This window comes from Electrona antarctica, assembly GCF_951216825.1.
Source record: "Electrona antarctica genome assembly, chromosome: 16".
NCBI lineage: Eukaryota > Metazoa > Chordata > Actinopteri > Myctophiformes > Myctophidae > Electrona > Electrona antarctica.
Window position 1 is genome coordinate 7,622,923 of NC_136797.1, and position 22,612 is coordinate 7,645,534.

Sequence of the window (22,612 nt, forward strand, 5' to 3'; positions counted from 1 at the left end):
CTGTTATTTTCTAATAGGCTTCCAGGGACCCCCTTGGAACGCCCTCAACTCAAGGATCCTGGACCACACTTTGAGAACCACTGGTTCTAGTGTATGGTTCTAACAGTGGTAGTCCGACTGTGATTCTTAATCTTACCTGCTCTATGAAGGCCAGCAGAGACTCCCGGTTGTTCTCCCACTCCAGAGGCAGCTCACTCTCATGAGGGAACTTGTCACAACCCACGAAGATGGACAGCTCGAAGCAGTTGGTGTGCAGGTAGCTGAAGTCATTCATACCTGGAGTGGATCATGATGATGATCACGTTTAGAGATAAGCATAGAGGAGGGTTTTGGTTAGGAATGCACTAATCGGTTCATCATATCTGAGCAATATCAGCCATGTTTGTGTTTGCACAAACACTCAAAGCTGGCCATTCATTGTCAATGGCATTAAATGTTTGTGTTTGCACAAACACTCAAAGCTAGCGCCCCTCAAATATTTGTTGAGGTGGCCTTGGCTGGCTTAGCGGTCCAGGCACCTTGGCTGGTAATTCAGTGTGACAGGGTGTTGTGGGTTCGAGTACTGATCCCGAAAATAGCAGATCTACAAGCTCATAGCTTGTAGGTCTGCTATTTTTGAAAAATCTTGAAAATGCGGCACAAATCTTTTTCGACTTCAGGCCTAAATGGGTTAAAAAAAAGGTGTAAAAAAGCAAAAAAACAAACAAAGAAAAACAAACTAACTAACAAACAAAGAAAAACAAAGCCCATGTACTCACTTCCCACCACAGGTTTCCAGCCGGCTCTGTTGATGATGCCCTGCCCCCCGGTGACGTCGTCGGTTTGGCAGGACGTGCGGTAGGTCTCGGTCATGGTCAGGTGGCTGTGGGCGTAGGACATGGCCAGCCAGCGGAACATGGTGTCGTCGGCCGTCTCCCTCAGCGCCCCCTCGCTCTGGCGCTGGATCCTCGCCCACGTCTCCTCGTTCAGGTGCTCCACGCCGTGGCGACCGCCGTGGCGCACGTCCACCACCTTGGGACAACGTCATGAGACCATGTGTGAGTGAGGCAGTGGTTTTCAACGCTTTTTGAGTGGTGCAACCACACTCCTATAGACAGCTATGTGTGTGGCTGTGTCCCTGGGTCTGTCCCTAGGTGTGTCCCTGGCTGTGTCCGAGCACGAAAATAGCGTTATAGGCGCGTTTGGTGCCTAACACAGCCTAACACACAGACACAGGCACACACAGGTCAGGGAGGAGGGCTTGTACAGTACAGTACAGTACAGTACAGTACAGTACAGTACAGTACAGTACAGTACAGTACAGTACAGTACAGTACAGTACAGTACAGTACAGTACAGTACACGGAACCACCATTTGATGACATTTTGCCTCTCAGACCCAAAAGTAAAGAATATTTTTTTGTATATCTTTGGATAAGATCTTGTCCACATGAATTCCATGCTGTATTGATGTTGGTACCATTAGGAGAGATAACAGGCTGTATTGATGTTGGTACCACTAGGAGAGATAACAGGCTGTATTGATGTTGGTACCATTAGGAGAGATAACAGGCAAACGTTGATCAGAATAGCAATTATTCTACATTCTCTAGTCGTGTAGACTTCTCGTAAATTAAGTAATGCAGATGTTTAACAGTAATTGAACTCTTGAGAGGGTAACATGAAATCAAATGGACCTGTATGGGTCCATTTGGTTTCATGTTACACTTATTACACCACTCAAGGACCACTGGTTGAGAACCACTGATATAAGGAATGCAAGTTAATAAGTTACATCCTTTATAACCACCCAGAGATGGTTACAAATCAGCTAAAATAGTTGAAGATGCAGTGTAAATAGCACATCTCTAGTTGAAGGTGCAGTGTAAATAGCACATCTCTAGTTGAAGGTGCAGTGTAAATAGCACATCTCTAGTTGAAGATGCAGTGTAAATAGCACATCTCTAGTTGAAGGTGCAGTGTAAATAGCACATCTCTAGTTGAAGGTGCAGTGTAAATAGCACATCTCTAGTTGAAGGTGCAGTGTAAATAGCACATCTCTAGTTGAAGGTGCAGTGTAAATAGCACATCTCTAGTTGAAGGTGCAGTGTAAATAGCACATCTCTAGTTGAAGGTGCAGTGTAAATAGCACATCTCTAGTTGAAGGTGCAGTGTAAATAGCACATCTCTAGTTGAAGGTGCAGTGTAAATAGCACATCTCTAGTTGAAGGTGCAGTGTAAATAGCACATCTCTAGTTGAAGATGCAGTGTAAATAGCACATCTCTAGTTGAAGGTGCAGTGTAAATAGCACATCTCTAGTTGAAGGTGCAGTGTAAATAGCACATCTCTAGTTGAAGGTGCAGTGTAAATAGCACATCTCTAGTTGAAGGTGCAGTGTAAATAGCACATCTCTAAACTCACAACACATTAATGTGTGTGAGCTAAATCACACTTGTGTAAAGTGAGGGGCGCCTCACTCCTATAACCAAACATTGTCCTCTAAACAGGCAATAAAAGTCCATAGACTTCCGAGCCAGAAGTTGGGAGGAGCTATAGCACCACTCAAAAAGAAGAGGGCCAAAGATAGACCCCTGGGGGATCCCGGTCAATGAAGTGTATGTATATACAGGAGTATATGTGACCGGGTCTGGCAAATAGGCCCTCATCTCGACCAGGATATTTTTTTAGTTTTTTACAGATTATTAAAGTACAGAATGTAAGCTTTCATATGATGTATCATTCAATGGAATTGGAAAATATTTGAAGGAGATATGACCATTTTAAAATGATTGTGCCGTTTTACCCAAAGATGAGAAAACCCCCTTTGAATGTTCACAACATTCACAACATTCACAAAACAAGCCTACTTTGACTTATAAATGTATACATTTAATTTTCCCAAATCACTAATCTGTTGGAATGAAAACCTTCTTCAACATTCAAACTGTGTTAATATGAAAAAAAAAGGAAAAAAAAAAGGGAAAAAAAAAAGAAATCTAGTTTATTTTAGATTTTCTGCCTTTTCATTATAGGCGAGATGAGGACCATTTTGCTAGACCTGGTCACATATGGTATAAGTGGTCCAGTTGAAAACCCATCTCTTCAATTTACTTTTAATTTGTATATTATGAGGTGATTTTATTGTATTTGAAATGTGTTGGTTTATTGCTCTTTTTTCTTTTACAATGTATTGTCTTCATTGTATTGACTTACGGATTTGGGTGGTCTCAGCATATCGAAGGGGTACGCCACCAGCTTCTCTCCTCCTTGCAGATTGGCCCCCAGAACAAACGGCGTGCGCTCCATCCAGGAGATGATGGCTTTGGTTTCCGTGGCGACCTGGTATAACACAGAAGAGTCATAGTAAGAGAAACCTAGGAAAATCTGGGAACTAAATCGTTACCAAGACATTTCTTCACCAATGTGTTTCTAAAAGGTGTCTAATAACATGTACTAAAAGTTTGAAATTCAACTCCCGTGGGAAATTTGAGTTATTAGCATAATATGTGACCATACCATTAAAGGACCACTTCACCACTTTTCAACTTCTCTTCCTATAATTGGTCCTAACTAATGCTCATGATAAAATACCACAATTTTTTCCTACTCAGTCTGTCTCATAGGAAGGCTGTGGGCAGTTCAGAAACCCGTCCACCAGTGACATCATCGATGGTGAATCCAAGCTAATAGAAACGGCAGGCTTTCTTTTCCTGAAAAGTTGCAATGCAAAAGTTGAAGCCATCGTTCTCACGATAATACAAATCTAAATATATTTTAAAACAAATCTGGCCTAATGATGATGTCACTGGTGGACGGGTGTCCGAACTGCCCAAAGCCCTCTTATGAGACACAGACTGAGTAGGAAAAAAATGGTGGTGTTTTATCATGAACATTAGTGAGGACCAATTATATGAAGAGATGTTGAAAAGTGGTGAAGTGGTCCTTTAACATCCTATATAAGGCAAAAAAGTCCAAATTTCATCATTCTTTAAGTAGCATGTGACATATGAAACTAGGGGGGTTTTCATGATTCTAAATCCATTCCATCCATAGTTTTGCACAAAAATCACTCCTTGGAAGGAAAACCGTCACAAGCTGGAATTGAAATGATGATAGAGATTTATTCCATAAATCAGTGCTATTGAACACCCTTTACATCTGTGTGTTGTTTCATAAATCAGTGCTATTGAACACCCTTTACATCTGTGTGTTGTTTCATAAATCAGTGCTATTGAACACCCTTTACGTCTGTGTGTTGTTTCATAAATCAGTGCTATTGAACACCCTTTACGTCTGTGTGTTGTTTCGAAAATATTGAACCAATGGAAAGTAGTAAAAACCACACATTGGACAAAACCTCTTAACTCCATTGGACCCTCAAACTCCACCACCTCTCTCCTTCTCATGCAAGTAATTGACAATATCTAAAGTCACAACACCAACTTTGATGAGGCAGTATTGCATCGTTTAAAAAAAAGACTTTATTCATTTACTTAAAAATGTATATTTTTCATTTCCTTAATTAAAGAGTCTTGAAAAATGGAGTTTTTTGGAGTTATTAGGTTTCCTCCCGACATTATTTGTTTTACCCTGAAAAGTACGTTTCGGACAAAGAAGGACATGGTTTCCACCCGACAGCAAATATAGAAGAACATAAACTCACAGAGCCGTTGAGGAAGTTTTCCGGCAGGGGGATGTGATGGTTGGGGACGACGCGAGGCACCCAGCCTCGGTCCTCCGCCCCCCACAGGACGCTGTTGAGGTCAGGGAAGTTCTCGAAGATGTCGTACCCTTCCTCCGTCCAGTGGCCAAGGGCCCAGTTGCCCATCTCAGAACCCTGGGGGCCACAGTAAGCACATGTTATAAGGCTCACATCTTCGAGCCCTGGGGGCCACAGTAAGCACATGTTATAGCCCATATCAGAGCCCTGGGGGCCACAGTAAGCACATGTTATAGCCCATATCAGAGCCCTGGGGGCCAGTAAGCACATGTTATAGCCCATATCAGAGCCCTGGGGGCCACAGTAAGCACATGTTATAGCCCATATCAGAGCCCTGGGGGCCAGTAAGAACATGTTATCGCCCATATCAGAGCCCTGGGGGCCACAGTAAGCACATGTTATAGCCCATATCAGAGCCCTGGGGGCCACAGTAAGCACATGTTATAGCCCATATCAGAGCCCTGGGGGCCACAGTAAGCACATGTTATAGCCCATATCAGAGCCCTGGGGGCCAGTAAGCACATGTTATAGCCCATATCAGAGCCCTGGGGGCCAGTAAGCACATGTTATAGCCCATATCAGAGCCCTGGGGGCCAGTAAGCACATGTTATAGCCCATATCAGAGCCCTGGGGGCCACAGTAAGCACATGTTATAGCCCATATCAGAGCCCTGGGGGCCAGTAAGCACATGTTATAGCCCATATCAGAGCCCTGGGGGCCAGTAAGCACATGTTATAGCCCATATCAGAGCCCTGGGGGCCACAGTAAGCACATGTTATAGCCCATATCAGAGCCCTGGGGGCCAGTAAGCACATGTTATAGCCCATATCAGAGCCCTGGGGGCCACAGTAAGCACATGTTATAGCCCATATCAGAGCCCTGGGGGCCACAGTAAGCACATGTTATAGCCCATATCAGAGCCCTGGGGGCCACAGTAAGCACATGTTATAGCCCATATCAGAGCCCTGGGGGCCACAGTAAGCACATGTTATAGACCATATCAGAGCCCTGGGGGCCAGTAAGCACATGTTATAGCCCATATCAGAGCCCTGGGGGCCAGTAAGCACATGTTATAGCCCATATCAGAGCCCTGGGGGCCAGTAAGCACATGTTATAGCCCATATCAGAGCCCTGGGGGCCACAGTAAGCACATGTTATAGCCCATATCAGAGCCCTGGGGGCCACAGTAAGCACATGTTATAGCCCATATCAGAGCCCTGGGGGCCACAGTAAGCACATGTTATAAGGCTCACACCTCAGAGCCCTGGGGGCCACAGTAAGCACATGTTATAAGGCTCACATCTTCGAGCCCTGGGGGCCACAGTAAGCACATGTTATAAGGCTCACATCTTCGAGCCCTGGGGGCCACAGTAAGCACATGTTATAAGGCTCACATCTTCGAGCCCTGGGGGCCACAGTAAGCACATGTTATAGCCCATATCAGAGCGATGGGGGCCAGTAAGTACATGTTATAGCCCATATCAGAGCCCTGGGGGCCACAGTAAGCACATGTTATAGCCCATATCAGAGCCCTGGGGGCCAGTAAGAACATGTTATAGCCCATATCAGAGCCCTGGGGGCCACAGTAAGCACATGTTATAGCCCATATCAGAGCCCTGGGGGCCACAGTAAGCACATGTTATAGCCCATATCAGAGCCCTGGGGGCCACAGTAAGCACATGTTATAGCCCATATCAGAGCCCTGGGGGCCACAGTAAGCACATGTTATAGCCCATATCAGAGCCCTGGGGGCCACAGTAAGCACATGTTATAGACCATATCAGAGCCCTGGGGGCCAGTAAGCACATGTTATAGCCCATATCAGAGCCCTGGGGGCCAGTAAGCACATGTTATAGCCCATATCAGAGCCCTGGGGGCCAGTAAGCACATGTTATAGCCCATATCAGAGCCCTGGGGGCCACAGTAAGCACATGTTATAGCCCATATCAGAGCCCTGGGGGCCACAGTAAGCACATGTTATAGCCCATCTCAGAGCCCTGGGGGGCCACAGTAAGCACATGTTAATCTAACTGAGTGTACATTTGTACACTCTCAGAGTTAAAGACCCGTAAGGGACCCCTCAAGAAACCTACTTTGAGAACAGTCTATAATAGTGAGAAGGTCTATAATAGTGACCCGTCATCTTACCATCTCATAGGCCAGTTCATATGCGTCAGGGTTGAGCGAGGGCACCAGGTGTATTCTCACTCCCTCCACCAGGCGGCGCACCCTGGGGTTGTCATCATTGTACTCTTTACACAGGAACTGCATCAGCAGCAGAAGCAGCTCTCTGCCCAGCGCCTCGTTGCCATGGACACCCGCCGTGTAGCGAAACTCTGGCTCGCCTATAGCAACACGACATGAACATGTGACAGCAGTCAATTAGAAACTCTGGCTCGCCTCGCAACACGACATGAACATGTGACAGCAGTCAATGAGGGAGGGCAGCATCCATCCACAAATCCATCCATCTTCAACCGCTTATCCGTAGTCGGGTTGGGGGGGAGCTCCAGACTTCCCTCTCCAGAGCAGCATTAGTGACTTCCTCCTGGGGGATCCCGAGACGTTCCAAGGCCAGTGAGTCGATTCCAACTGCGCCTTGGTCTGCCCCGGGGTCTCCTCCCAGTGGGACGTGCCTCGAGGACCTCCCTATAGGGAGACGCCCGAGAGGCATCCTAACCAGATGCCCGAACCACCTAAGCTGGCTCTTTTCCAGGCGAAGAAGCAGCGACTCTACTCCGAGGGCATATTTACTGATCCATTACGTTTTCGATTAATCAAAAAAAACGATTAATCACGTCGTAAAGGGCAAGGACACTTTGGTAGAGGTTTGGTTTGTGTAGTTAGTTTACCATGATGTAACTCCAAAAGGTGGACAAGAAATCTAAAATAATCGCTCCGTTGATTAGAAATTGATAATTCAAAATGTATGCTCCTCATTGACATAGTACATTGTAAGCTGCTAAGCTCTAAAAGTCACTCTTTCAGCACGTAAATATAGAACATCACACAACCCAGTTGTTTGTTTTTGTGGAAGATGTCAATTTGTCTGTCGCACCCTGGACAACGCTCCTTCTCTAAAACACCCTGGACAAAGCTCCACACATCTTAGACACTTCTCCCTTCTCTAAAACACCCTGGACAAAGCTCCACACGTCCTAGACTCTTCTCCTGTCCCTAAAACACCATGGACAAAGCTCCACACGTCCTAGACTCTTCTCCTGTCCCTAAAACACCATGGACAAAGCTCCACACGTCCTAGACTCTTCTCCTGTCCCTAAAACACCATGGACAAAGCTCCACACGTCCTAGACTCTTCTCCTGTCCCTAAAACACTCTGGACAAAGCTCCACACGTCCTAGACTCTTCTCCTGTCCCTAAAACACCCTGGACAAAGCTCCACACATCCTAGACCCAAAAGAGCGATTAGACGTTTGCCCGGGACCCAGACTGTGCCTCGTACCTATCTCATGCTCTCCAGGGTTATCCGTGATCTCCATGGCGTACATCTTCAGTCCCTGGGAGCTTTTACCGATGTTGTAGATTCTGGTGATGTTGGGACACTCCTCGTTGATCAGTTTCATCATCTGGATGCAGACAGACACACAGACAACTATATGACTGACTGACAAAACTAATGGATGCAGACAGACAGACACACAGACAACTATATGACTGACTGACAAAACTAATGGATGCAGACAGACAGACACACAGACAACTATATGACTGACTGACAAAACTAATGGATGCAGACAGACACACAGACAACTATATGACTGACTGACAAAACTAATGGATGCAGACAGACAGACACACAGACAACTATATGACTGACTGACAAAACTAATGGATGCAGACAGACAGACACACAGACAACTATATGACTGACTGACAAAACTAATGGATGCAGACAGACAGACACACAGACAACTATATGACTGACTGACAAATCTACTGGATGCAGACACACACACACACACACACACACACACGCACGCACGCACGCACGCACGCACGCACGCACGCACGCACGCACGCACGCACGCAGAGAGAAGTAATCGTCATTCATGTCATCATGGCATGAGCTGTGTGCTTATGCTGAACACATGCGCGCGAGCGCACACACGCACACGCACACACACACACACACACACGCACACGCACACACCTGTCTCATGTCCTTGTAGTTGTGATGCTTGAAGTCCAGGTCATCTGAAGGGTTAATCTCGTTCTCACTGCGGTAGCTGTCTACATGGGCACAAGTTATTATCGTGATTTTAGTATTAGTATGGGTGTTTTTGTATGGATGTGTGTGTTTGTATGGATGTGTGTGTTTGTATGGATGTGTGTGCACGCGTGTGTATAGGGTTGAAGTGGTTAATGTATGTTTTTCTATAATCAAAATTGCCAAAGTAGGCTAACTATAGTAACTAAAGTTTTAAAATAATTGTAGTTAAGTAAAAGTAAGATTTTTGGCGATGAGATGTAGTGGAGTAGAAGTAAAAGTATACTGGAAATTGGGAAAGTAAAGTACAAATACCTCAAAATTGTACTCAAGTATGGTACTTAAGTAAAAGTACTTTCCACCACTGTGGTTCAATGGTTACTCACTGGGCAGCTGGCAGGCCAGGACCTCAGCCCTGAGGCACAGACTGCCGTTCCAGCTCTGAGGCAGGATGCGGAGGTAGCGCGCCACCACGGGCCTGTCGAACTCCGTCATGACCGGAGTGTCCCTATCCACGTTCCCGTAGAACATCTGCACGGCAAAGACCATTAGAAGCAGTGGTTCTCAAACCCTTTTAAATACAGTACGTATTCGGAGTGTGGCTTTGGAGACTTTTGCATTTGACTTTTGCATTTGGCTTTGGAGCGTCGCTCCAAACTCAAATTTTTACCACTATTTTTGAACCACTGACATAGAAACAATCAGGATTTAGAAGACATTTGTAGAATCAGTTCTCAGGTCTAAATGGGTTAATGTGGAATTAATTATTCATAATAAATATCAAATACTACATGTTTTTGTTTTGCACTCACCCATTCAGCATAGCCATCATGAAGTGTAGTCCAATCACGGCTGTCGTTACTGAAGGCCACATAGTAGGACGACACGAAATCCTCGCTGGCAATTAAATTAGATCAGTTAGTCCAATTCGTTTTTGAATATCGTTTTTGTGACCAAATCTTTGTTGGTATTTTTTTTTATCAAGAGCAACTCAAACCCATTTTTCTCAGTATTTTTGATTTACAGTGCAATAGTCTTGCGTGGCCAGACTGTTGCCTCTCGCAATTTTCAAATGCGTCCGTCATACAGTCTGGAGAACGGAAGCTCTTTCCATGAGTAAGTGATAATGTGGATGTGACGCATCCCCTCAAATATCTTCCCGGTCTGAGCGGCTTCCATTACTCAGCTCTTGGGAGCTGTAGTTCCAGACTCTATGTAGCATTCGGAGATTGTGGAATAGTTGTTTGGCTACGCGAGACTAAAGGCTCATACATAGTCTGGATTTTCGGTGGTGGGGTGACCACCGAACTACAACATGACTTCACGAGCCGCGGTGAAGAGCAAACCACCGCCACCGCCCCAGCCCTTCTCTCTGTTTTTACTCACCACCGTTCAAAGTTATTTCAGCTCACCACCGGAGCGGTGGTCACCCCACCACCGAATATCCAGACTATGAATGAGCCTTAACAGTGTAAGGACAATAGGAGTCGGACATACATATGTATTGCCTGCATGTGTGCAGAACACATGCACGTCTACATCCACAATCAACCACCTACACATCCTGTCACTTATTTCCCTTTTTCTTTGGTACACAGCAGCGCTACCCCTCCCTCCCTTCAACGTTTAAAAGGTGGAACTCACTGTGTCTCTGACATCCTTCCCTGGGTCACCACTCCAGTGAACTCCACCTAAACTCACTGTGTCTCTGACATCCTTCCCTGGGTCACCACTCCAGTGAACTCCACCTACTCACTGTGTCTCTGACATCCTTCCCTGGGTCACCACTCCAGTGAACTCCACCTACTCACTGTGTCTCTGACATCCTTCCCTGGGTCACCACTCCAGTGAACTCCACCTCTCTGCGGGCGTCAACCTACCCCTCCCTCCCTTCAATGTTTAAAAGGTGGAACTCACTGTGTCTCTGACATCCTTCCCTGGGTCACCACTCCAGTGAACTCCACCTCTCTGCGGGCGTCAACCTCCAACCAGTGGGTCTTCTCGTCTGGGTCAGAGCACCATCCTCCACCATACACGTCATCTTCATTACTAGAGCTCTGCATAGGAGAACACACACACACACACACACACACACACACACACACACACCACACACACACACACACACACACACACACACACACACACACACACACACACACACACACACACTCTCCTAAACAACCAGTAAGACGCCCTGAGGGCGAGAAGCGACCATGCCCTTGTGTGCACGCATCCGCCTGGGTGACGGCAGACTGTTGGGCGAGCGATGGCGGAATGAATGAAAATGGAATGAATTCTGTACTGGCCATTACATGGAGCGTGTCTTGAGTGTACAGGGTTTTATGAGGTCAGATCAACATATGGAATGTCATGTGGGCAGTGATCGCGACGGCACCCGACGGCAACAAAATAAGACCTCACTGGTACTGTACCTGCATGTTGAGGCGTCCCCTCTGAGCAGAGAAGCCATGGTGAGACTGAGAGGAGGCCAGGAGCTGGTCATCTTCCACCCGATGGGACTCTAAGCCTAGAGGAGGACACTCTACAGGGAGACAAGAGACACGGTTAGATCCACCCGATGGGACTCTAAGCCTAGAGGAGGACACTCTACAGGGAGACAAGAGACACGGTTAGATCCACCCGATGGGACTCTAAGCCTAGAGGAGGACACTCTACAGGGAGACAAGAGACATGGTTAGATCCACCCGATGGGACTCTAAGCCTAGAGGAGGACACTCTACAGGGAGACAAGAGACAGAGTTAGATCCACCCGATGGGACTCTAAGCCTAGAGGAGGACACTCTACAGGGAGACAAGAGACAGAGTTAGATCCACCCGATGGGACTCTAAGCCTAGAGGAGGACACTCTACAGGGAGACAAGAGACATGGTTAGATCCACCCAATGGGACTCTAAGCCTAGAGGAGGACACTCTGACAGGGAGACAAGAGACATGGTGAGACTGAGAGGAGGCCAGGAGCTGGTCGTCTTCCACCCGATGGGACTCTAAGCCTAGAGGAGGACACTCTACAGGGAGACAAGAGACATGGTGAGACTGAGAGGAGGCCAGGAGCTGGTCATCTTCCACCCGATGGGACTCTAAGCCTAGAGGAGGACACTCTACAGGGAGACAAGAGACAGAGTTAGATCCACCCGATGGGACTCTAAGCCTAGAGGAGGACACTCTACAGGGAGACAAGAGACAGAGTTAGATCCACCCGATGGGACTCTAAGCCTAGAGGAGGACACTCTACAGGGAGACAAGAGACATGGTTAGATCCACCCGATGGGACTCTAAGCCTAGAGGAGGACACTCTGACAGGGAGACAAGAGACATGGTTAGATCCACCCGATGGGACTCTAAGCCTAGAGGAGGACACTCTACAGGGAGACAAGAGACAGAGTTAGATCCACCCGATGGGACTCTAAGCCTAGAGGAGGACACTCTACAGGGAGACAAGAGACAGAGTTAGATCCACCCGATGGGACTCTAAGCCTAGAGGAGGACACTCTACAGGGAGACAAGAGACATGGTTAGATCCACCCAATGGGACTCTAAGCCTAGAGGAGGACACTCTGACAGGGAGACAAGAGACATGGTGAGACTGAGAGGAGGCCAGGAGCTGGTCGTCTTCCACCCGATGGGACTCTAAGCCTAGAGGAGGACACTCTACAGGGAGACAAGAGACATGGTGAGACTGAGAGGAGGCCAGGAGCTGGTCATCTTCCACCCGATGGGACTCTAAGCCTAGAGGAGGACACTCTACAGGGAGACAAGAGACAGAGTTAGATCCACCCGATGGGACTCTAAGCCTAGAGGAGGACACTCTACAGGGAGACAAGAGACAGAGTTAGATCCACCCGATGGGACTCTAAGCCTAGAGGAGGACACTCTACAGGGAGACAAGAGACAGAGTTAGATCCACCCGATGGGACTCTAAGCCTAGAGGAGGACACTCTGACAGGGAGACAAGAGACATGGTTAGATCCACCCGATGGGACTCTAAGCCTAGAGGAGGACACTCTACAGGGAGACAAGAGACAGAGTTAGATCCACCCGATGGGACTCTAAGCCTAGAGGAGGACACTCTACAGGGAGACAAGAGACAGAGTTAGATCCACCCGATGGGACTCTAAGCCTAGAGGAGGACACTCTACAGGGAGACAAGAGACAGAGTTAGATCCACCCGATGGGACTCTAAGCCTAGAGGAGGACACTCTGACAGGGAGACAAGAGACATGGTTAGATCCACCCGATGGGACTCTAAGCCTAGAGGAGGACACTCTACAGGGAGACAAGAGACAGAGTTAGATCCACCCGATGGGACTCTAAGCCTTGAGGAGGACACTCTACAGGGAGACAAGAGACATGGTTAGATCCACCCGATGGGACTCTAAGCCTAGAGGAGGACACTCTACAGGGAGACAAGAGACAGAGTTAGATCCACCCGATGGGACTCTAAGCCTAGAGGAGGACACTCTGACAGGGAGACAAGAGACATGGTTAGATCCACCCGATGGGACTCTAAGCCTAGAGGAGGACACTCTACAGGGAGACAAGAGACAGAGTTAGATCCACCCGATGGGACTCTAAGCCTAGAGGAGGACACTCTACAGGGAGACAAGAGACATGGTTAGATCCACCCGATGGGACTCTAAGCCTAGAGGAGGACACTCTACAGGGAGACAAGAGACAGAGTTAGATCCACCCGATGGGACTCTAAGCCTAGAGGAGGACACTCTACAGGGAGACAAGAGACAGAGTTAGATCCACCCGATGGGACTCTAAGCCTAGAGGAGGACACTCTACAGGGAGACAAGAGACATGGTTAGATCCACCCGATGGGACTCTAAGCCTAGAGGAGGACACTCTGACAGGGAGACAAGAGACATGGTTAGATCCACCCGATGGGACTCTAAGCCTAGAGGAGGACACTCTACAGGGAGACAAGAGACAGAGTTAGATCCACCCGATGGGACTCTAAGCCTAGAGGAGGACACTCTACAGGGAGACAAGAGACAGAGTTAGATCCACCCGATGGGACTCTAAGCCTAGAGGAGGACACTCTACAGGGAGACAAGAGACATGGTTAGATCCACCCGATGGGACTCTAAGCCTAGAGGAGGACACTCTGACAGGGAGACAAGAGACATGGTTAGATCCACCCGATGGGACTCTAAGCCTAGAGGAGGACACTCTACAGGGAGACAAGAGACAGAGTTAGATCCACCCGATGGGACTCTAAGCCTAGAGGAGGACACTCTGACAGGGAGACAAGAGACATGGTTAGATCCACCCGATGGGACTCTAAGCCTAGAGGAGGACACTCTGACAGGGAGACAAGAGACATGGTTAGATCCACCCGATGGGACTCTAAGCCTAGAGGAGGACACTCTGACAGGGAGACAAGAGACATGGTTAGATCCACCCGATGGGACTCTAAGCCTAGAGGAGGACACTCTACAGGGAGACAAGAGACAGAGTTAGATCCACCCGATGGGACTCTAAGCCTAGAGGAGGACACTCTACAGGGAGACAAGAGACAGAGTTAGATCCACCCGATGGGACTCTAAGCCTAGAGGAGGACACTCTACAGGGAGACAAGAGACAGAGTTAGATCCACCCGATGGGACTCTAAGCCTAGAGGAGGACACTCTACAGGGAGACAAGAGACACAGTTAGATCCACCCGATGGGACTCTAAGCCTAGAGGAGGACACTCTACAGGGAGACAAGAGACAGAGTTAGATCCACCCGATGGGACTCTAAGCCTAGAGGAGGACACTCTACAGGGAGACAAGAGACAGAGTTAGAGAGAGTTAGCAGAATGTGTGGCAAATCTGCACAAAATATGCTTTAATACCACTAGCTTTCTTCACAAAATATAAAAAAGGTGTCTACTACATATCAATTTGTTCCAACCCAAATCCCTTGGGAAACTTTGTGACATTATGCTTTAAGGAGCATGTGACGTGTCAAACCAGGGGGTTTTCATGATTCTGAATCCATTGCAAGCATTCGTTTTGCATGAAAAATACTCCTTGGGCTAAATTTGGCCATAGCCACCTCATCACATTTGTCATTTGTGTTGACCTCATCACATTTGTGATGACGGCTATGGCCATTTTTAGGCGAAGGAATGTTTTTCGTGCAAAACTAATGCTTGCAATGGATTCAGAATTGAGTTGGAACAAATTGATATGTGATAGTAGACACCGTTATGAACATTGTGAAGAAAGCTAGTGGTAAGCATATGTGTTTTGCAGATTTGCCACACATGTAGCTAATTTTCCCTGATTAACATGAAGTCTGCTTGACAAATACTTGACAACGGCCAGGCTGTTCTAAATGCTGCAGTGCAGGGTTTCTCAAAGTGAGTCCAGCGGTGCCGCAGAATACTTCTTTTTTGATCAACACCAAATCTGTTCGCCAGAAATAGCAGACCTACAAGCTCTCAAATACATCACGATGCGACATGTTGTGAGCTTGTACATCAAGAAAAGGAAAAAAAAAAAAAAAAAAAAGAATAGCGATGCTGGGGTTCAAGTGTGTAGCTGTGCCAAACATCTATCTATAAATTCCAGCAGCCTGTTGCACCAGCTGTGCAAAGTCTACAATACACTACACGGTAAATTTAAACCAGTTTGTTTGATAAGAAACTGTGTCGATGTTTGCAAAGTCTACAATACACTACACGGTACATTTAAACCAGTTTGTTTGATACGAAACTGTGTCGATGTTTGGTTGCACCACAAGATACATTTTAGTTTACACTGCATGCGGCTGTAAGCCCACACTAACCAACATATGGTAATGAACCTACTGTATGGTTAGCTTTAAACCTATGTTTCAGTTCCGGGCGAAGGCTGTGGGTAGTTCCAGCCTCTCACTCACTGTCGGAATAGACACATGTATATAGTCTAGAGATCTGGGCGGGGGTCACCCAGATGATTAGCTTCATGTAAAACATTGTTTTCTCACTCAACAATAAACAAATCGACATACAGTATACGTTTTTTAAAACATTCTAATACCAAATTGGCCAACTTTTCTAAAATTACATATAAGATAAGAGGCAAACATTGTGAAAAAGAGCTTGTAGTTTGGCTATTTTAACAAATTAAATTAACTAAATGTAATGCCTACAATTCCAAGTGCTTATTGCCAGAGTGGAGCGTCCCCAGTTAACCCATTTTGGGCGGGAACCCCTTTTGGTGTTTTAAACATTATGTTATAATTTAGCTATTGAAAAATAGCAGATCTACAAGCTTGTAGATTTGAAAAAATCGTGAAAATGTGGCGCAAATCCTGACAGAAAACTTTCAGGATTTAGAAGACATTTTAGAAATTTCGACGTCAGGCCTGAATGTGTTAAAATACGATTCTTTTTTGGGGGGTTTAATAGGGCCTGAAAGGTCTGGGAACCCTTGGGCTGACAGCCTGTCGACACACAGTCTTACTTTTTGGTTCAACGATGACGGACATCTGTCTCAGTCTCTCCTCCTCTTCCTCCTCCCACGTCTTCCTCAGTCGTTCAGCTGTGGAGGAGGATGGAAAAACAGCATGTGACACACATTCGCCTCACTAAACATTTCCACATGTGCCTGACTGTACTGTAGGGTACAGTAAACATATATACTTATACACTTAAATGTATGTCAAGTATCACTCAATGAAAACACACGTTCCTGCTTCTTGCAGGCCACTGATATGTTCCTCCAAATGAACGTTAGACTCAATGAAAACACACGTCCCTGCTTCTGCTGCATGGTGACTGACATCATCCTTCTAATGAACGTTAGACTTTTTGAGAAGACACGTACAGTATGCTCCTGCTTCTGGTAGTAAGTAGCCTTGCCGAGCCATGAAGCCCATAGGGGCAGGAGCCTATCTCCTGTTTCTGTAGCGTGAGGCAGCTTGATGTACAAGTACACCCCCTGGACATGACGCTAGTATGTCGCAGGAAGACTTAGCCCCAATCCAACCCTTGATGCTGAGTGTCAAGCAGGGAGGCACTGGGTCCCATTTTTAGAGTCTTTGGTATGACCGGGCCGGGGATTGAACCCCGACCTCCCAGTCTCAGGGTGGACACTCTAACCACAAGGCCACTGAGCTGGTTCCTGCTTCTGGTGAAGGATATTATTGCCCTTCTAGTGAATGAGGAAACCATCATTTCCCCATTCGTCATTTAATTAGGTTAATATATTTCTGTAATGCAATGTTGCATCAAGGCGTCCATGTTGTAATAAGTCCATGCATGACATTCATGCATGGACATGGACATACATTCTCCCCCCCCACCGCCCCCCCTTTTTTCCCCCTCACTGTATATGTTTCTTTTCCCTTTTTACCTCCATTATGATGAATTCCTGTACTGTTCTTTGTCTATATAGAAGTGTCTATTTGTACGTCTCTAAATGTTTTGATGAATTGAACATGGTGGACCCTGTTGTAAACAAGTGTAATGCTTAATTGGGTCGTCCACTCACAGTTAACAGCCTTTGTATTGAGTTTGTGCTCGAAATGTACTGTAATTCTGCAAACTGTTAATACAATTTTCAATCAATCAATCAATTCCTGCTGCTGGACAGTCAGATACAGTAGCAGCAGCAGGGTCCCACAGAGGGATGTGAAAACATTCATTTCCCTGAGAAAACAGTAAAAACCATGCAGGTTGAGACCTCTCTCTGCCTTCTCCTTGCGAGCCCTCTCTGCCTCCTCCTCCTGTTTCTTAGCTGCCACTGGGGGGAAAGGAAACACACATTTTCACGACACCGACACATACTGTTACGATGATGACCAATGGAAATATGGCTTAAAGGCAAAATGTTGCTTAACCCATTTTGGACTAGGTAGATTCAAAAAAATCACACCCGTGTGAACTGAGTGGTGTAAGGTATTATATAGCCTGATCAGCTGTGGTCTGACGTAATGTCTGACATAATGAAATCACACCCGTGTGAACTGAGTGACCATAGCAACCATGCTCATTTTTTTGGTACGAACAAACACGTGGACACGTAAACTAACAAAGCCAGTTGTTGGAGTGGTTTACACCACTCAAAAATGTCTTATAAATCCTTCTAAAACAGTTTTCTGAAAATCAACTCCTTTAATTATAGGCATTATACAGAACCATTTACACTGAATTCACATCGGCAGCGGCACGCGATTTTTACCACCCTCTTTTATCGCAAAATACACGTGAAAGAAATGAGAGAAATGCTCAACCTTTTTCATGTCAAGGACCCCCAGGAATTATCTGAATTTAGCTGCGGACCCCCCATCTCAAAATATGTTGTTCCAGGGACCCCGCCCCGGAAGCAAAGATTTGAGTTAAAAACGTTCGCTCCTCTGAAAGAATATATATTCAAAGATTTGCGCCACATTTTCACGATTTTTCAAAAATAGCAGATCTACAGGCTCTGAGCTTGTAGATCTGCTAATTTTCAATTGCTAAAGTATAACATAATGCTGAAAACATCAAAAGGGATTCCCGCCCAGAATGGGTTAATCGGTACAAGGTTTGGGTTGTGTAGTGATGTATATTTTGATAGCTTATGCATCTCAACATATGTCATAATCGTACACATAACACTTGCAGGGTGCAGGTCTCATGCCTGAGTGGAAAGTTCATCCAGTATAGCCCAGGGACACTTTGGGATAGTCAGCTATCTTAAATAACAGCTGTGAGTTCTTCCTGTCATATATAGTAGACTCAGTGACTTTTATCACTCAGGGGTCCTTTTACAAAAGGACCCCTGCTGTGGTAACTTGCTGAGCCTGTGGTGACTTGTTGACTGAGAGGCTTGAGGGTCAACACACACACACACACACACACACACACACACACACACAGGAACAAGGCAACACCCACATGTTAAGAATGTATAAGACATACAGGGGATCAGTAAGGAGAAGGAGAGTGAGTGGGATACAGCGAGAGACAGAGAGAGAGAGAGACAAGGGGGGCCCTGCCTGAGATGCAGGCCTCAATATGCTATAACTGGAACGCTGATATCTGTAACCTGTCTGTAACTGATTGCTGACCAATAAACGGAAAGAAGGATTATGTGCCTGCTTGGATCTCCATATTCATTCCAACAGCAACTTAGTAAAATCTCCACAGAACCCTGATGAAAAGATACATCAGTAGTTACCTTGCTATGATGTAATACAGTAACCACATAACCCAAAACTCTTAAGGTCATTACACACTGGCGAATTAGCGACGCGATGCGAATAAGCGATCCGAAAATGCGAAATATTTGCCCGGCGAATTTATTCGCGTTTGCCTATACAGTGTACACATCTAAATGCGACGCGTATTGTGCGATTATATTCGCCGCCCCTCCACTCCAGTCTCCTCTCCTCTCCTCCTCCTCTCCTCTCCTCTCCTCTCCTCTCCTCCTCTCCTCCTGCGTTTTGTCATAATTGGTATCCTTTCTTTCATACCCTGAAGAGAAGGCACTCAGGTGCCGAAACGTTGGTCTTTAATAGAAGTTTTTTGTATCGTGATTCGTGACTACGAGCTGTGCTGCGTGCAACTCGATCCTTCCTTTACAAGTTTGTCTCCCGTCCCGTGGTCAGCACCTCCTCACTATTGGTGTGCAGCGTGCGCTAATACCTCTTTTGTTTATTAGTATATCCTACTATCCTTTCCACCACTTCTTGTCTTCTTCACTACCGTGATGTGGTCCAGAGTCATTTGGGATCGACGGCCGGTCGCCTGCTCACCCGTTCCGTCGATAAAATAAAATTATAAATAGGGGGATGTCAGGCAATTTGGGCCACGTTTTGGTAATTTGCCTGGGAAACTGAGAAAAAGCAATGCATGACACTAAATTGGGTTTATATGATTATTATTGACTGTTTAATATGTTTAAGTTAAATGTATTTAATAACAAATAATAGTTTAGTCCCTACAGCTTCTGAAACAAGCTGTCACATATTTTTAAGATGTAGCATTTTCATGTAAAATAAGCCACCTGATCAGCTTGATCAGCTAAGATGGGCCACCGTTTTTTTTAGCCTATTAGCTCCTTGCTTTTCAAAGTTGAACAGCCAATGGAATGCACATGATTCTCGCTACAAGTGTACTTGACATAAAACAGTCTACGGTTGTTATGGTGGGAGATGCAATGCATCACATCTTATGATGCAACAGATGCAATAATATCACTATCAGTCATATATGACTACTCAGGGTGAATGCCAGGTGAAAGCAATCTCAGTTGTCATTGATAAGGTTGACAAATCAATAAAAAAAAACAATGGTGGCCTTCATCACGTATAATGCTGATGATCACGTATACTGCTTAGCCGACTTATTTTTTTTTAATGTTCAGCTAAAATGGGCCACTGCAATGGGCCACTGCAAAGAAAAACAGTAATTTCTGATTTAAAATAAATCACACCCGTGTGAAGTGAGGGGCGCTCTTTTCATTGTACATTATCCATTCATTGTCAATGGGAATTTAGTCTTTGTGTAGGACAAAAATCGCCACTATAGCTGAATATAGGAGGGGCTACCCTCAATAATGTCATTAGCCCTACATTGTATTAATAAAACCAGTAAGACGCCCTGAGGGCGAGAAGCAAGCATGCATGCATCCGCCTGGGTGACAGCAGACTGCTGGGTGAGCACTGGCGCTTTGGCATGGGGGGATCAGATCAACATATGGAATGAATTCTGTACTGGCCATAAATAGAGCGTGTCTTTCTTGAGTGTACAGGGTTTGATGAGGTCAGATCAACATGGAATGTCAGATCAGGTCAGCTCCATATATGGAGATCTACGGGTGGCAGCGGGGGCAGTGTCTTGAGCGTACAGGGTGTGATGAGGGCCCAGGTAGGGCCAGCCCTTAATTTTTGGGTCCATTGAGAACTCTAGTTTTTGCTGGCTGCCGGGTGTGGCTGCACTAATAACTCGGGGGTTGACCTGCATTTGTCATAACATACAAAGTTGTCCACCAGAAATAATATCTATGACCCACTAGGATCACAACCTATATGGATAACCTGGTCAATTGTTGGGCGAAAGTCCAATATGGCCGCTCCAATGTTAGTTATAATGGGGGGTGAATAGGGCACAATTTTTAACAGAGATATTTCCACGAAACTTCACAGGTTGATCAATGATATGAATAAGATTTTTTTTTGTATTGCAAGTTTCCATGAAATCCAATATGGCCACCCCAATATTAGCCCCTATTAGTTATAATGGGGGGTGAATAGGGCAACATTTTAAACGGAGAGATATTTCCACGAAACTTCTCGGGTTGATCAATGATATGAATACGAATATTTTTTTTATTGCAAGTTTCCATGAAATCCAATATGGCCGCCCCAATATTAGCCCCTATTAGTTATAATGGGGGGTGAATAGGGAATTTTTTTAAACTGAGAGATATTTCCACGAAACTTCTCAGGTTGATCAATGATATGAATACGAACATTTTTTGTATTGCAAGTTTCCATGAAATCCAATATGGCCGCCCCAATATTAGCCCTTATTAGTTATAATGGCCGGTGAATAGGGCAACATTTTAAACTGAGAGATATTTCCACGAAACTTCTCAGGTTGATCAATGATATGAATACGAACATTTTTCGTATTTCAAGTTTCCATGAAATCCAATATGGCCGCCCCAATATTAGCCCCTATTAGTTATAATGGGGGGTGAATAGGGAAAAATTTAAACTGAGAGATATTTCCACGAAACTTCTCAGGTTGATCACTGATATGAATACGAACATTTTTTATATTGCAAGTTTCCATGAAATCCAATATGGCCGCCCCAATATTAGCCCATATTAGTTATAATATGGGGGGGTGAATAGGGCAAAATTGTAAACTGAGAGATATTTCCACGACACTTCTCAGGTTGATCAATGATATGAATACAAAAAAAAATTGTATTGCAAGTTTCCATGATATCCAATATGGCCACCACAATACTAGCACCCAGAAATAGGTTTGGCTCTAAATTCTGAACCAGATGAGCTAGAAATACAAACTCATGGTTTCTTCTAACCACGACAGATATATAAATAATTTAGCCATAATTTCCCTCTATTAAGTATATTATTGTTCTGGGGTGTTTCTTTGCAGAAAGACATCACTCTGGCTGTATTTTGGTTTTGTTCTACTGGTTCTGTTGGCATTTCCCTGGCAGGGACGTGCATCGCCAAGCGGGACATCCCTTCCTTCACTAAGTATGGATGGTCTCTCAGTGACGGGAATGCAGTCCCCTGTCCATCTACAGAGCCAGCCTGGCCTATGTCAATGAACAAGACAATATCATGTAGCTGTATCAAAGGCTGCCAGAAAATCTGTTCATGTGCCAGGGACTGGAGACAAGATGCAGCAGGAGCTTCACTCCATTCCTGACTGGGAATGGCTCAGATGCATCACCATTCTCTTGGACTCTGGCTGGCATCCTGTCATGAAAGGACGCGATGAGAGAGATCAATGTCCCTGGACAGCCAAACTGGCCAAGGATCTGCCATATAGGCCCTCACGATTGACTGTGTGAAAAGCCTTGGTGAGGCCCAGGTGTCATGCCTCCATTCTTGTAGATGTCTGCGGGCAACCCATCACCTCCTGGTGCCTTTCCAGAAGTGGTTTGTTGGAGTGTTTTCACTGTCTCTGCACTGGTGGAGAGAGCCAGATCAGCTAT

General features: G+C 45.8%; 1 protein-coding gene across 2 annotated transcripts in view; it reads right to left on the reverse strand.

Moving 5' to 3' along the window:
• LOC306939902 (adipocyte enhancer-binding protein 1-like) overlaps positions 1-22,612 on the reverse strand; it is a 62,098-nt gene that overhangs the window by 4,723 nt on the left and 34,763 nt on the right. The window contains exons 2-14 of one of the 2 annotated variants that reach the window (XM_079524701.1): positions 17,612-17,671; positions 16,391-16,468; positions 11,364-11,473; positions 10,846-10,985; positions 9,741-9,825; positions 9,315-9,459; positions 8,872-8,951; positions 8,164-8,287; positions 6,849-7,045; positions 4,644-4,817; positions 3,194-3,319; positions 759-1,011; positions 137-276 (exon numbers count right to left, since the gene is read on the reverse strand). In XM_079524701.1, coding sequence (XP_079380827.1) covers positions 137-276; positions 759-1,011; positions 3,194-3,319; positions 4,644-4,817; positions 6,849-7,045; positions 8,164-8,287; positions 8,872-8,951; positions 9,315-9,459; positions 9,741-9,825; positions 10,846-10,985; positions 11,364-11,473; positions 16,391-16,468; positions 17,612-17,671 — 1,712 coding nt within the window. Of the gene's footprint in view, positions 1-136; positions 277-758; positions 1,012-3,193; positions 3,320-4,643; positions 4,818-6,848; positions 7,046-8,163; positions 8,288-8,871; positions 8,952-9,314; positions 9,460-9,740; positions 9,826-10,572; positions 10,614-10,845; positions 10,986-11,363; positions 11,474-16,390; positions 16,469-17,611; positions 17,672-22,612 lie in introns of those variants that run through there. The other variant, XM_079524702.1, reaches the window with a different exon arrangement.